We start from the raw sequence: 14,811 nt of genomic DNA, 5'->3' as shown, positions 1-14,811 counted from the left end.
AATGATGTGTGGAGGATGGAAATCTTGTGATTCTCCTTGAAGGGTGGTGAAATTATGCCTAACACGCTGCAAATGACCCTTGCCCCCACACTTGTAACACCTGGCTGTGGGTGGCTTGGATTGGCTTAGGGGTGGCGTTTCCCTCAAAGGGACCCCTTTTGGTCTCCACCCTCCTGTCAGCCCAGTTCCTGAGTCTTTTTTCTCCCACCTGAATTTAGGGTGTTCTCCCCTCAAGCTTTCCTACCTTCCGGGGCATGAACATCTAAGAAATTTTCTGTTATTTCTACTACTCGCTCTAGGGTCTGACAGCCTTGCTTCTTAACCCAGGTTTGCATATACTTTGGTAGAGATTCAACAAATTGTTCTCTTACAATATCTGTGAACAGAGCATGTGCATTACCCAAGCTAGCCCTGAGCCATTGCTCAGCTAATCTGCGCAATACCTGGGATACCTGCTATACCAGGGATTTTGGACACTCCCCTTTCCCCAGTTGGGCACCCCTGAATTGGTGTCTGTAATGTTCTTTAGTTAGGCCTAGGGTTTCCAATATGTGTGCTTTTACAGCTGCCTAACTGGTTACCAGGTCTGGAGCTACTATTTGGTAGGTCGCAAGGGCACGACTGGCCAAACAGGAAGCTAAACGTACTGCCCATTGAGCTTCAGGCCACCTGCTGCAGTAGCAATTCTCTCGAAAGTACTTAGAAAGTCAGCAGCAGCATCTTGTGGTCCCATTTTACACAATGTCAAGTGTGATAAATCAGCTTGGCCTACGGGACCTTAGTTCTGTGTCGGTGCAGGGTTAATATCCTCCGTTCCTCTTGGACTTGTCACTACGTGGGCTCCCAGCGCTTGAATCTGTGAAGTCACCACTCTGACCAATGCCTCATGATGCTTATCAGCTTCCTCCTGTGCTTGGCACCACATCTCCTGCTGGGCTCCAACGACAGCCTTCAGGTTTGTGGCGAGTTGTTGTCTGGCGATATCCATGGCAGCCGGTAACCGGATCAGGTCCATGCAAGAGCTGAAAGGTAAACAGAAACAGAGACCAAACCAAGTGTGGCACCTTCAAGTAAATTGCCCCCACTGGTCCACCTGACTCCCCAATCCTGGTATCCTCAACCACGCTTCCCCTAGGAACTCTTACCAGAGGCACGTGTTGAGTCTGCACCTTTTGGGGGTAGCAGGATTCTGCTCCAGATTACTCGTCTGTCCCTCTGCTCTGGCCTCCGCTCGTCTGGATCTACTCAGCTCACTCAGCAATCACCATCTGGATCCTCAGCTCGCCAGTTGCCGTTCCTCTAGCAACAGGATATTCCACAGCACAGAAGTCAGTGAAAAACACAGTCCAAGTTCTTCTTAGGATCAACTGTAAAATCACTCTGAAGCAGTAAATCCCACAAAGTGATACCACTTTTGTGACAAGGACACCCGGCTAACTCCTCCAAAGCCAGCTGGTGCCATGTCCGACTGAGTAGTTGGGTGTGTGACTTAACTGTACAGCCTAAGGTACCGTGCCTCCCATGCACACAGCTGAACCTGGCTTTAATAGGATAGGCTTCACAAAAACACCACAACATTTTTAAAAGTCAAAATAAAGATGCTAGCTTTATTTTCAGGCTTGACTTAAAGCCACTTATTTTCAACTGGTCAGGATTACAGTACACTGTCCCTCCATGAGGACAACAATAGCTGAGCTCAAAACAAAACTCTTAACAGAACTTTTACAGCTCATTCAAAATCAATAATTCATAATAGTAGTCATTTTCTCCTCAGGAGTAGGAGAGCTTTAGCTTTTCTGCTTCTCCCCTCCCCTGTGCCTGTGGCACAGAAAAAAAAACCCCAAACACAAAAATCCTTTTCCTGCACTCCCAGCAGGGAATAAAAAATAATTCAAACTTTCATACTGGCTCAATTCCAGAATGCTAGACCTTGGCTCTTACCAGCAGCTTCAGACTGGGCTGCTACTTGCCTGGACCAGGTAGGCTGTATCCCAATTCTTTCAAAAAAGACTGCCGGTTCAATAATTATGCAGGGTGTATTTTGCACAACACAGCAGCTTCCCTGTTCTTCAGGCACAGTAAAAATGGCAAAATAGCTTCCTTAACACTTATGAGCCTCTCTCTCTTAAACACAGTCCCAAACATTAGAGAGAGAGAGAAAAAAAACCCACACAGGAAAAATCCCTATAATGTCCCAAAGCACCATAAAGCTTCTAGCTGTGCTTTACACAGTCCAGCTGAGCATTTTCAAAATGGCTACACTCATGTGCCTAGGGTTCAGGTTTCAGCACAGAGAAAAACAAAACAGCAAACTTTTCCCTTCTTAGTTTTCAAACTCTGACCTGCTTTACACGCTGTGCTACAGTCCATGGCTTCAGGACATAGCTGTCACAGGAACATGTTCCTTGTCTATCTGGCTTGCTTCCAGCATGGGCAAATCTCCAGCAGGAAAATCACGGCCCCAAATGTTACCCATGTCAATGGGCTCCCATGACTCCTCCCTGCTTCTCCTCCTCCGACTGCCTCTGACTTTCCCCTCTGGCTCAGCTCTCTCGCGCGCTATTGTCTTTGCGCTGAGTTGTCTTTGCGTTTTTGTCCGCGCGCAATTGTCTTGTGCGCAATTGACCTGTCACCGCTCAGCTCTCCTGGAGGATAAGGGTTCAGACATTTCGGTTCATAGACAAAACCGCCGAAGACAAAGGCGCGCGCCGACAACTGAGTGCAAGACGGAAGCGTGCGCCGAAGAAAAAGAGTGTTTTTAGGGGCTACGACGGGGGTTTTTGTTGGGGAACCCCCCCCACTTTACTTAATACAGATCGCGGCAGCGTTGTGGGGGGTTTGGGGGGTTGTAACCCCCCTCATTATACTGGAAACTTAACTGTTTCCCTGTTTTTTAGGGAAAAAGTGAAGTTTTAAGTAAAATGTGGGGGGTTACAACCCCCCAAACCCCCACAATGCCCCCACAACGCGGCGCGATCTGTATAAAGTAAAATGGGGGGGTTTCCCCCTCACACTCTCCATCGGAGCCCTTTAAAACAGTCATTTTCTTCAGCGCGTGGCTCCACGTTGCGCTCAATTGTCGGCGCGCGCCTTTGTCCCGGCGCGCTTTTGACCTGACACCGACATTTCAGGCCCCCCCCCTCATGATTAGCTTAGGTGAGCACACCGGAGGCTTCCTGGCTTCCAACCAAGGCAAATCTCTTGTCTCTCCTTAAAGAGGCAGAATGAGAAAAAGATGCAGCACAAGTTTGCTTAACTTCTCTGGGCTGCACTGCTCTAAGCTTGGGAATAGACACAGGGATAGGACTATAATACTTCAGATCTTGATCTGCATTTCAATATCTGGGGAGCGCAGCGTGGTGTCCCTGTCACAATACATAAGTGGTATATATATACATACATGTACACATAAATAAATTTCTTCCTGAGTAATAAACAAAATGAAAGAGCTGTTTTTAAGCTGGCAAAAGCTTAGAATGGAACTTGAATATTAGTAAAACTTTGCATTTTAGGTGTGGATGAAGTAGCCATCGCAGATGTCTTGACAAAAAGAAGTAATGCACAGCGTCAGCAGATCAAGGCAGCATACCAGCATGCCTATGGAAAGGTAAATATAATTCCAAAAGGAATGAGATGACACACAAAGAATGCTTTGTTTTTGCTTAATTGAGTTACAGCAGAATTCACTGCTGTTATATTCACTTGAAAAAAACAAAATGAATTGACCCCAAAATATCCACAAAGAAGAAAATCCAGAGAAAACCAAAAAAACTCTGTGGAGTGACGATGTTCCCAAATGGACTTTATTTGAAAGTATCAAAGTTCCAAAGGTACACTAAAATCATCCACATAAAATAATTCCATCCACATAAAAGTAAATCATCCATATAAGAGCCTTAAAGGACCTTGTCCGCTAGGGATACAGGACCCAACACGGTCCGCGTTTCGACAAAAAGTCTTCTTCAGGGGTCCCTGGGGGTCCTATAAAGGTGAGTAAGTGGGAAACAATTGTGTGGTGAACCGGAAGTGAGGCTCTTATGTGGATGATTTACTTTTATGTGGATGGAATTATTTTATGTGGATGATTTTAGTGTACCTTTGGAACTTTGATACTTTCAAATAAAGTCCATTTGGGAACATCGTCACTCCACAGAGTATTTTTGGTTTTCTCATTATATTCACTTGAACATGAAGCTATATAAAGTTATTTAAATGGGTTGGAAAAGCAACGGATCTTCTTTCAAAGACCTTAGGTCAATTTACAAGGGTTTAGATGACATAACTTTGGGAGTCAGACAGCTAAGTTGGTACCTTCAAAAACTGGCAAGAATTCTAAATTTTAGCCCCCTAATTCGATAAAATTGGATGCCAACATTACACTTAGTGCATAAAGTTGTGCATGCAATTTATAGAATAAGGTCAGTAGCACGCACAATTTATTTATTTGATTTTTGGGGGGCTCAGAACAGGTTATAAATCAGGTACTCAAGCATTTTCCCTATCTGTCCGAGGATTAAGTAACTTGACCAGAGTCACAAGGAGCAGTGCTGGGTTTGAACCCACAACCTCAGGGTGCTGAAGCTGTAGTTTTAACCACTATGCCACACTCTTCTCCAACTTAATTTCATAATTGGCATTAACATCCAATTGGTCTAAATTGGTGTTAATTGGGGATAATTGCCATAATTAATGGTTGCAAGCACAATTGCTCTTAGGCCTAGATTCATTAACCTCATTTTTTGGGGCGATCCGCATGCGATCCGTGACCGAGTCTTGCTGGGCGGCCGTTTCACAACAGTTCATGCATTCAAATGATCTGGTTGGAAGCACGCCCACAAATCGCTGTTGAGCGATCGCGATGCATGTGCCTTCCTTTTCTAGCCCTCTCCCCTCACCCTGCACTCTGCATTTCACTCCCAGAGCATAAGAAGATCAGGGAACCTGCATAAGCAGCCCGGCCCCAGCCCAGCCTTATGTGCCTTCACCTCCTCCTTTGTCCCTTCTGCCTTCCTTCCCCTTCTTGCCTCCGGTGGTGTTTTAACCTGTGGGAAAGCAGGGTTGCACTGCGATGTGTTCTGGAACAGAACATGCCATAGTGCAGCCCTGCTTTAATCCCACGGGTTAAAACCACGGGCTCGCACTGTGGGAAAGGGCGGCAGAGAGCAGGAGAGTCGGGGCAGCACTTTTGTCTCACCCTTCAGTTCAGCTGTTGTCAGCAACAGACAGTGGGAAGCTCAGCCCCGGAGAGGTGAAACGGCCAATGATGGCCGGGCTGGGAGCTTGTACTGCCTCACACACCACTGCCCCATTCCTGTAAGCTCTGCCTTAACCGCACAAGCCTCAAACGCTTATGATTTTAAAGTGCTTGAGGCTCGTGCAGATGAGGATAGAGCTTGCAGGAATGGGGCAGGGACAGGAAAAGAACTCGCCGGAATGGAAAAATGAGTTTCCGCAGGGTCGGGGAAAACATTGTCCTCATGTCATTCTCTAGTCTCTGGCACTGTAGTTGTGGAAGATCCTGCGGGTGGGTAAGTAGCTGAGCACGGGGTGGGGGGTGGGGAGTGGGTACTGGAGAGGCCATCTCAGTCTTCATGCCCAGGGCCCACTGAGTCATAGCTACACCACTGGTTACGACACGACTGTTGTACTGCAATCAGTATCACTCGGTGTCATTTTCTATGGCAACTGCTTGACTCCATTGATAATGGAGAGATTTTTTTTTGTTATTCTAGTTCTGCTTTTATGCCCTGTACAGCTGACACAATAATGCCCTGTCTAATTATTTCTAATAGTCACTGGAAGATAATTTGAAAAAAGCCTGCTCCAGTAATTTTGAAGATGTTGTCGTGGCTTTGCTGAAGACTCCTGCTCAGTATGATGCCCATGAGCTCAAGTGGGCCACAAAGGTATGACATGAATGACTTTTTATCTTTTAGGATTTACCAAAGATTTTCCACCACAATCATTTTTATTCCTGCATCAAATTTCTTAGAATGTTCTAGCATGGTGCCTGTTCTGTTTATTTCATCCATGCTCTGCCTTTTATTTTTCATTTAACACCAGATTATTCTTTGTCAACAATTACTGTTTTTGTTAAATTGGGGGCTGATTATTTAAAGGGCGCCTGACATAAGGCTCCTTTTGTGGAAGAGCTTCTTACCATGGGCTGGCAAGATAAATGCTCCAATGTTCATTCAATTCCAATGAGCGTCAGAGCATTTACCTCGCCAGCCAATGGTAAGAAGCTCTTCCGCGGTTTGGTAAAACCCGGCATTAATTGGCAAAATACTCTTAATAGGTTTAGTAATTGCTAAAAAAATATATAATTTATTGGGCAATAGGTGCTTATCTGATTCTATAAAAGATAAGGCCTATCACACAGCGCTTAGCGGCTCATAATGCCTAAGTGGGCATTTCTGTGGGAGGAGCGTGACTTAGCTGCCTCTAAGCACGATTCTCCAAAAACGTAGGTGCCTGAAATGTAGGCCTTTAATTTGAAACAATTTTTATTGAACAAGCCAGAAAAAAGGACAATGAATACAACTTTAGATACAGTGGTTCAAGAAACTGTACGGCAAAGGTCCCGCAATCCCAAAATCCCACCCCCACCCACCACCCACCACCCAACCCCCCTCCCCTAATCCCTTGCCCCGCCCAACAAGAAACCAAAATATACAAATACAGAGGTAGCTGCCAGGAGAAGCCAACAAGAAAGAGGGTGTAATAAGCCCATTGCAGACACGCACATTAAAAGAGGAAACCAGCTGCGTTGCAATTAAGAAAGGAGGTTTGAACTTGACAAATGTAGGCCTTTAAAACCCTCGCCTACATTTCAGGTGCCTAGGTTTTTACACATGTGCCGCTAGCTGTGATTCCGTAAATGACACCAGCCCCTTAATTGGAGGAGGGTGTGGCGTAGTGGTTAGAGCTACAGCCTCAGCCCCCTGAGGTTGTGGGTTCAAGCCCTGCGCTGCTCCTTGTGACCCTGGGCAAGTTACTTAATCCTCTACTGCCCCAGGTATATTAGATGAGATTGTGAGCCCGCTGGGACAGATAGGGAAAATGCTTCAAGTACCTGTATGCAAACCGCTATGAGTGTGGTTGTAAAACTACAAAAAGGCAGTATACAATTAAATTAATTTTCTATCCTGTTTTCCTCAAAGAGCTCAAAATGGGTTACAGGTTAAACATACATAATATATAGTTACAGTTAACAGATTACGATTTACCATAGATTCATTACAAATTTTACGATACAAGATTTAATTCTAACTAGACACATACTAGGGATCTAATACCAATATACATAATATACAGTTTACAGGTTAAATTTGCCATAGTTACAGTGCAAGATTTTTGATATAAGTTTTTATCCTACCATGACACATACCGGGATATAGTACCAATGTACATTTCTTTGTATACAGATTTTTTTTGGGGGGGGTCAAAAATATTTTATAACATAGCACTGCGGCATAACCATGTTAACTACTCTCATAAAGAATATTTCCCATGTCACAATTCATATTAGCGGATTTCAGTAATTGAATACCTTTACTGTTATTTTATAAACATATATCTTATTTCTAAGGGGCTCATAATCGAAAGAGAAAAACGTCCAAAAACCGGCCTAAGTCGGCACTTGGACGAACATTGTCAAAATACGTCCAAGTGCCGATAATAAAAATGGGTTTTGGATGTATTTCTAAACGACCTAGGCCTTCATAGTGCCGATGAACGGCCATAGCTAAATGGGGCGTTTCAGGAGGAGTGTCGAGGGCGGGAGTTGGGCGGGACGTGGGCCGGCTTAGACTTAGTCGTACTGCATGTATAACTGAAAGTTATACTGCCCAGGATCGACGGAATTTGGACGTTGTGACTTAGACCATTTAAAACATAGTCTAAGTCACAAAAACACACCTAAAGTCACCTGATAAGAACTGCAAACACATAATAGAGACCCCTACACACTACCCCAGTGATCACCGACTTGCCCCCAACCCCATAAAAATCGTAATCACACCTTTAAAATTCAGCCTCCAGACCATCATCACCTGGCAGCCTGGCATAGGAAAGCCTAGTTGTCCTGCACAGAGGCGGCTTAAGCTGTCTTGGGGATGGGTTAGGGACCCATGGAGAGGAGTCCCCCATGCCCATAAGCCCCTGCATTGATACTGAAACATATGCACTCCCTATACACTCCCAAAACCCTTTCATACTGTCATATAAGTGGCTATTAGGGTGGTAGATAAATGGGTCTAGGGGATTTTGGAGGTGGTTTGGGGGGCTCACTGTGACCTATATGGGAGCTGTAGTGAGATGATGACATGGCACCCTTTTTGTGAAGTTCACAGCAGTGCCATGTCTGGGTGTTCAGTCCATCACTTTGCAGACCCCTCCCACGTCCAACAGGGCTTGTTCTAGGCATTTTTGACTTGGACGAAAATGTGGTATAAAGATGGACAATTTACCGACTTGGATGATCAGATTGGCAGGACGTATACTTAGACGATTTTCGAAACAAAAAAAAATTTGGACGTATTTTTCGAAAATGTGTCCTAGGCTGTTTTTTACTTTGGATGACTTGCGACTTAGACGAAAACGGACTTAGACGTTCCTTTCGATTATGCCCCTCCACATGTCTAAAATGTATAAAAACACATACCAAAATTTAATGATAAGAAATTCTCAGCTGGATTTTCAGTGTTCATTTATTTGTGTTATCAAGGAACTGGGGGAAATTGGGTTGGGATTGCGTTTTTTTTATATTGTCCAACGCAAGCTAAATTTGTGATTTTGGCCTGGCTTTTGAGTGGAATTTAAAACAACAACCCCAAACCATTGACTTGATGGCTTATACTGTCTACACCAGTGTCTCTTAAATTGTGTTAGTGTGCCATGAAGAGATTCCGGGTGTGCCACGAGAATTTTCTAGAATTTTACTTTGTTTAAAAAAAATTCCTTTCATAAGTATACACTAGAATAGATGGCATATGAGTCGTGTATGCAAGAGTCTGTCAATGTTATGAGCATCTGTGTGCATAAGGATACAACCGCCCAGACAAGCATCATTCTTTGTTGTGATTGATCCTTGAAAACTAAAGGCAAGTCATTTTAGATTTATTTTTACTTTTTATGCAGTAGTTATCCTAACTTGAGCAACAAAGCAATCAAGGCTCTGTTACTGTTTGGATCTTCTTATCTGTGAACTTGGATATTTGACTTTGATAGAAATTAAATTTTAAAAAGAGAACACCTGCAGATGGTGGACGATGAAATGCGTGTTTGCTTTTTGACTATCGAGCCACGTTTTGAATTAATTTGCAAAAAAAAGCACATCCATCACATTGAGTAGCAATTTGATTCTATCTACTTTAGTTTCACCGTTGTTGCAATTACCCATACATAGGCACACTAACGGTTTTAGTGCGCGCTTAGCACGCACGTGCTAGCCACGTGCTAGCCGCTACCGCCGCCTTTTAAGCAGGCGGTAATTTTTCGACTAGCGCGTGCTGATCTTGTGCGTGCGCTAAAAACACTAGCGCACCTTAGTAAAAGGAGCCCATAGCTTAAAGAGCTTTAAATAAATAACTCTCAAATTAAATTTTTTGTTAGTTTTGCAATTTTATAATTTCAATTATAATGTTTGTGAAAAAACATTTGCTCTGTTTAGTGTGCCAGAGCTAAAAATGTTTGAGAGAAACTAATCTACACCATGTTCACTGGGAGTGTAGTATAGAAGGAAGAAAGGAAACATATATTGCCCTCATATTTTGGTTATTAATTTATCTTTTTTTTTTTTTTTTATTACAACTGCATGATTTTTGGAAAGCCTGTTTATATTTCTCTTTAAATCTTTTCACCCAAAGTGACCTTGGTTCTATTATAAGATTTTTCAATATTAACAGAATATGTTGCAAAGTAACCGATGCAACATGAAAATTGTTGCTGTTTTTGGAAAGTGTTTTGTAAAGGCATCCCTTTTCTAACTCCGCAAATTCAAGTTTCAAGTTTATTAGATGATTTGATAAATCGCTTAATCAAATATTCTAAGCGATGTACACTTTAAATTTAACAATTAGTAAATATAAAAAACAAAAACAAACAATACAGTACATACAATTATTAAATAATGGGTAAGAACTCATGATTATTAACATTGATAAACGGGAAAGAAGGGAAGAACTACAATTCATAAAGTAAAGAAGAAACATTGATGGGAAACACAAAAGGAAATAATTAACACAGGTTTCATATAGAAAACATAATACTAAAGCTAAAATTATAATGTAAAAGCATTTGCTATTACTTGCATAGCTAGATTTTTTTAAAATCTGGATTTCTGGCACATACATAGAAAGAGAGAGAGAAAGAGAAAGCCCACATCAACCAATAAAGCTAGAAAGATTTTGAAAATCTTAGATGCACTGTGGGCCATGTTCTACAAGTGTAAATAGCACCTAAATTTGGCACCGCTGGGCACCCTAATTGCAGTCACCTGGTGACGCCTAAGTCTGGGATCCGTTTTTTATGAGTATTTTTTAATTTATTTATTGGAGTATAGGATGGGGGGAGGGTGGGTTTAATTTCAAATTATCTGAAACTATAATGTTATATTGGAGGGAGGGAGAAATTATATTACAATTCAATATATGTATGATTAATAAGTGATATTAAAGTGTATATGATTATACTATAAATCACTTGTTGAAAGTTTAAAAATGATAAAGAATTTTTTTTAAAAAAGAGTATTTTTTAATTGACTTTAATTGGTTTTCAGGCAATCAAAAAAAATCCCATTAATTAAACAATCTAAGAGTTTGGCACCAAACTCTTAGGACACCTAGTGATGCCTAAATGGAGGTGCCAACTCATGCCTAAAAACACCTAACAATGCCTATCTCATTGCTGCTTCAGACATAAAAAGGGATGGACATGGGTCTAAAAATGTAATTAATGGTTGATTGGCATTTCATGTTCTATTAAAGCAGCTTTCCCAAACTGGAAGGAATGTTCTGTGATGAAGCTACTATTTGAGGGCAATTCTAATTGTGCAGGAAGTCTAAAGGGTTTAGAAAACACTGCAAGGTATTTTGACTAAAAGGATGTCTTTTAAAGACCTGTTTATTTTCCACAGGGCCTTGGAACCGATGAAGAGTGTGTGATAGAGATCTTGGCATCAAGGAACAACAGCGAGTTGAAGGAAATCAAGAAAGTCTATCATGAAGGTGAGTCCCATCAAGTTACGATCTAATCAACTTACTCATTATATATTCAGGAAGAAATATGAGGGTCGAAAATATGCCAACACTGGAAATCTAATATATATGTTTGAAAGTATGTGACACGTACTTCTTAATTCCTAATGTTGCCACAAGATAAAAGATGAATGCAAGAACTCTGGTAGGGGAGAAGCAAAAATCATGACATTTGAAATCATCATTTTTTATGGAATACAGTGTACAACATGAACAACAAAGTACATGTACAAACTGTTTAACTGTTAACATCCTTCAAAGTAGTCTTCCAGGTTGTCCATGATTCGTTGCATTTGATTCGCTAATATGTGCCACCTCTCGCTACAATGTTGCTACTAATTGGGGTTTTGCCAGGTACTTGTGTGACCTGGATTGGCCACCGTGAAGACGGGATACTGGGCTTGATGGACCATTGGTATGTCACAGTAAGGCTATTCTTATATTCACTTTAGGAATCAGAAGACTTACACAGCAGATACTGTTAAACGTTATGTACGGTTCATAGACAACAGCGCGAAAGACAAAGGCGCGCCCGGACAATTGAGCGCAGCGCGGAGGCGTGCGCCGCTCTAAATTACTGTTTTTAGGGCTCCGACGGGGGGGCGTGGGGGGGAACCCCCCCACTTTACTTAATAGACATGGCGCCGGCGTTATGTGGGGTTTGGGGGGTTGTAACACTCCACATTTTACTGTAAACTTAACTTTTTCCCTAAAAACAGGGAAAAAGTGAAGTTTTCAGTAAAATGTGGGGGGTTACAACCCCACAATGCCCCCACAACGCGGCGCGATGTCTATTAAGTAAAGTGGGGGGTTCCCCCCACACCCCTCCCACACACCCCCCCGTTGGAGCCCTAAAAACAGTAATTTAGAGCGATGCGTGCCTCCGCGCTGCGCTCAATTGTCTGGGCGCGCCTTTGTCCCGGCGCGCTTTTGACCTGACACCGTTATGTACAGTGTTGGGGATGGGAGATCTTGCAATACCCTCCCTTTTCTCCCGATCTCAGTCCATGTGACTTCAATCTGATTCCTAAAGTGAAGAAGCCATTGCGTGGGAAACACTTTGCTAACAAACAGGACATTTTAGACTTGGCACACATAGCAAATCAAAATGTGGCTGATGGTATTCACTGCCTTCCCCATCGATGACAACAAACTGTGGTCAACCTGGGAGACTACTTTGAAGAATGTTAACAGTTTGTCTTTGTATTTTTTTGTTCATGTTGTATATACTATTGGGCTCAAAATCAAAAAACATAGACATTCAAAAAGCATCCTAAATTGGCACTTGGACGTCCTAATTGCCAGAACATCCAAGTGCCGATAATTGAAACCACCTTTGTGTACATCAAGCGAGGTGTCCCGGCCTTGTTGTGTCCAGAGCATGAGATGGGCATGGTGGAGGTTTGTTAGGGGCAGACTTTGGGTGTGCCTAAGGATGGGTTAGACTTGGACGTCTTGCAGCAATAATCAAACTTTTGCAAGACATCGTAGACAGAGCATACACGTTTGGAACTAGACCTCTTTTAGAAGCATCTAAGTGCCACAAAGGTGCCCAAACTGACCAGATGAGCACTGCATGCATCAAGGTAAGACATCCCCCACACTTCCCAGTGCTCACTAACTCCCTTCTACCACTCAAAAATGAGAACAGTTAGATGCCTTTCCTCGCAGAATGAAGATCGCTAGCCTTCCCTAGTGTATTCTCCTTTCCTGTATTTCTTTGCATTTCTCCCCTCTTTACCACATGTCTAACCTTGTTTTATTTTGTCTGTCGATCACGCTGTTACAATCCCCATGAATTTTAGATTTTTATATTTATATGTAAGCTGCTTTGATTCTGAAAAAGCAGGATATCAAACTTTTAATAAACTTGAAACTTGACATACCTGTCTCTAAAACAGCAGCATCTGGTATGGGGAAGCCTAGTAGAGCTGCACACAGGTATCTTAAGTAGCCTGGTGGGTAGGCTAGTGAACCATAGAGAGGAGGACCTAGGCGCATAAGCCACTCTACCACTACATTTATGGTAGAGTAACCCAACTCACAGTTACCGGATGCTAGGGTCAACCTTGGGGGTTAGCACCCAAGAAAAAGATCTGGATGTCTTGGTAGACAATAATTGTTTCCACTATTTTGCCCAGGACTGAAGTTTACTTGATTGTAATGTTCCAGATCTCCCCTAGAACCCTTTTTAAAAATCATTGTAACATTGGCCATCCTCCAAAATTCAGTTACTACAAACAATTTTAGCGTGAGGTTACAGATCACTAACAGCAGATCAGCAATTTCATGTTTGAGTTCTTTCAGTACCCTAGGATGTATACCATCCAGTCCAGGTGATTTATCCCTCTTTAATGTGTCAATTTGTCTTAGTATATCTTCCAGGTTCACCGAGATTTCTTTCAATTCCTTCGCATTATCACCTTTGAGAACCAATTCCGGTTCAGGTATATCTCTTACATCTTCTTTCATAAAAACTGAAGTAAAGAATTCATTCAGTCTCTTTGCTATGGCCTTATCTTCCCTGAGTCAGGAGCATTTACTTCAGATGCATGAAGTATTATAGAATATGGGAAATCCATTCCTAATGTATATGCAGAGATTTATACCAGATTTCAGTTAGTGTAACTCCTCGTACCTGCAATTGGGTGTGGATCCTGGTGCTAAGCATTATTCTATAAATAGTACCCAACTTGGAGTATCATTTATAGAATAGTCCTTAGTGCTCATTTTATAGTGCCCAAATTTTGGTTCCACTTATCAAATTTTCCCCTAAATGTGCAGTAAGTTAAAAAAAACAAAACTACTGCACTTTAGTAAAAGGACCCCTAATAATCGAAATGTGTGTGCACATCCCTATAATGAGCTGGTGGTCAGTCATCAATCACTAGCCTCTTTGGTTCACTGAACTTTTTAATTTCTGGATTTTCAAACCCTCATCAGGAATCCCTGAAAGGCAGATTCCACAAAACACCCCTTATGCACAATGAACCTCTTTCCCCTATCCTCAGTACTCTCAATGAACAGGATAGAAGACCCCATTCCATCCTTTACAAAGGTTTATATAATCACTTCCAGACACTTTCCCTTAGGATAATGCCATTAGAATAATTCTTCTCATTGTCAGTCACTGCTACTAGAGCCTGAAAAGCCTGTAAATTCATTATTACATAGGAGTTTAGGGCCAGATTCTATAAATGGTACCTAACGGTGCTTAACTTATAGGCGCTGGTTGGCACGGTTGTCAATCAACAGCTAGGAGCTGTTTAAGTGGGCTTAAGTGTCATTAGGGATCCTTGTCGTAGGTGCTAGTATATTAGGTTAGGGTTTTTCGGGCCTAATTTACTGGTGCCTAACAGATGCCTAAAGATACCTAAGGGCTCCTTTTACAAAGATGTGCTAAGCGTTTTAGCTCACGCTAACTGCTAACGGGTGCATGTTAGTCTATGGACGCATTAGCGTTTAGCACACGCATAGATTTAGCGCATCTTTGTAAAAGAGGAGGTAAGTCAACTGCACCATTCTCCACCCCTAACCATACCTACTTTTCAGG

General features: G+C 42.4%; 1 protein-coding gene across 1 annotated transcript in view; it reads left to right on the top strand.

Moving 5' to 3' along the window:
* LOC117350289 (annexin A1-like) overlaps window positions 1–14,811 on the top strand; it is a 78,020-nt gene that overhangs the window by 33,618 nt on the left and 29,591 nt on the right. The window contains exons 4-6 of the mRNA XM_033924522.1: window positions 3,513–3,607; window positions 5,793–5,906; window positions 11,138–11,228. Coding sequence (XP_033780413.1) covers window positions 3,513–3,607; window positions 5,793–5,906; window positions 11,138–11,228 — 300 coding nt within the window. The remainder of the gene's footprint in view (window positions 1–3,512; window positions 3,608–5,792; window positions 5,907–11,137; window positions 11,229–14,811) is intronic.

Source organism: Geotrypetes seraphini, chromosome 1 (assembly GCF_902459505.1).
Source record: "Geotrypetes seraphini chromosome 1, aGeoSer1.1, whole genome shotgun sequence".
In the NCBI taxonomy this organism is placed as follows: Eukaryota; Metazoa; Chordata; class Amphibia; order Gymnophiona; family Dermophiidae; genus Geotrypetes; species Geotrypetes seraphini.
The sequence above is the reverse complement of the archived record's forward strand: the minus strand, read 5'-3'. Positions and strand labels throughout refer to the sequence as shown.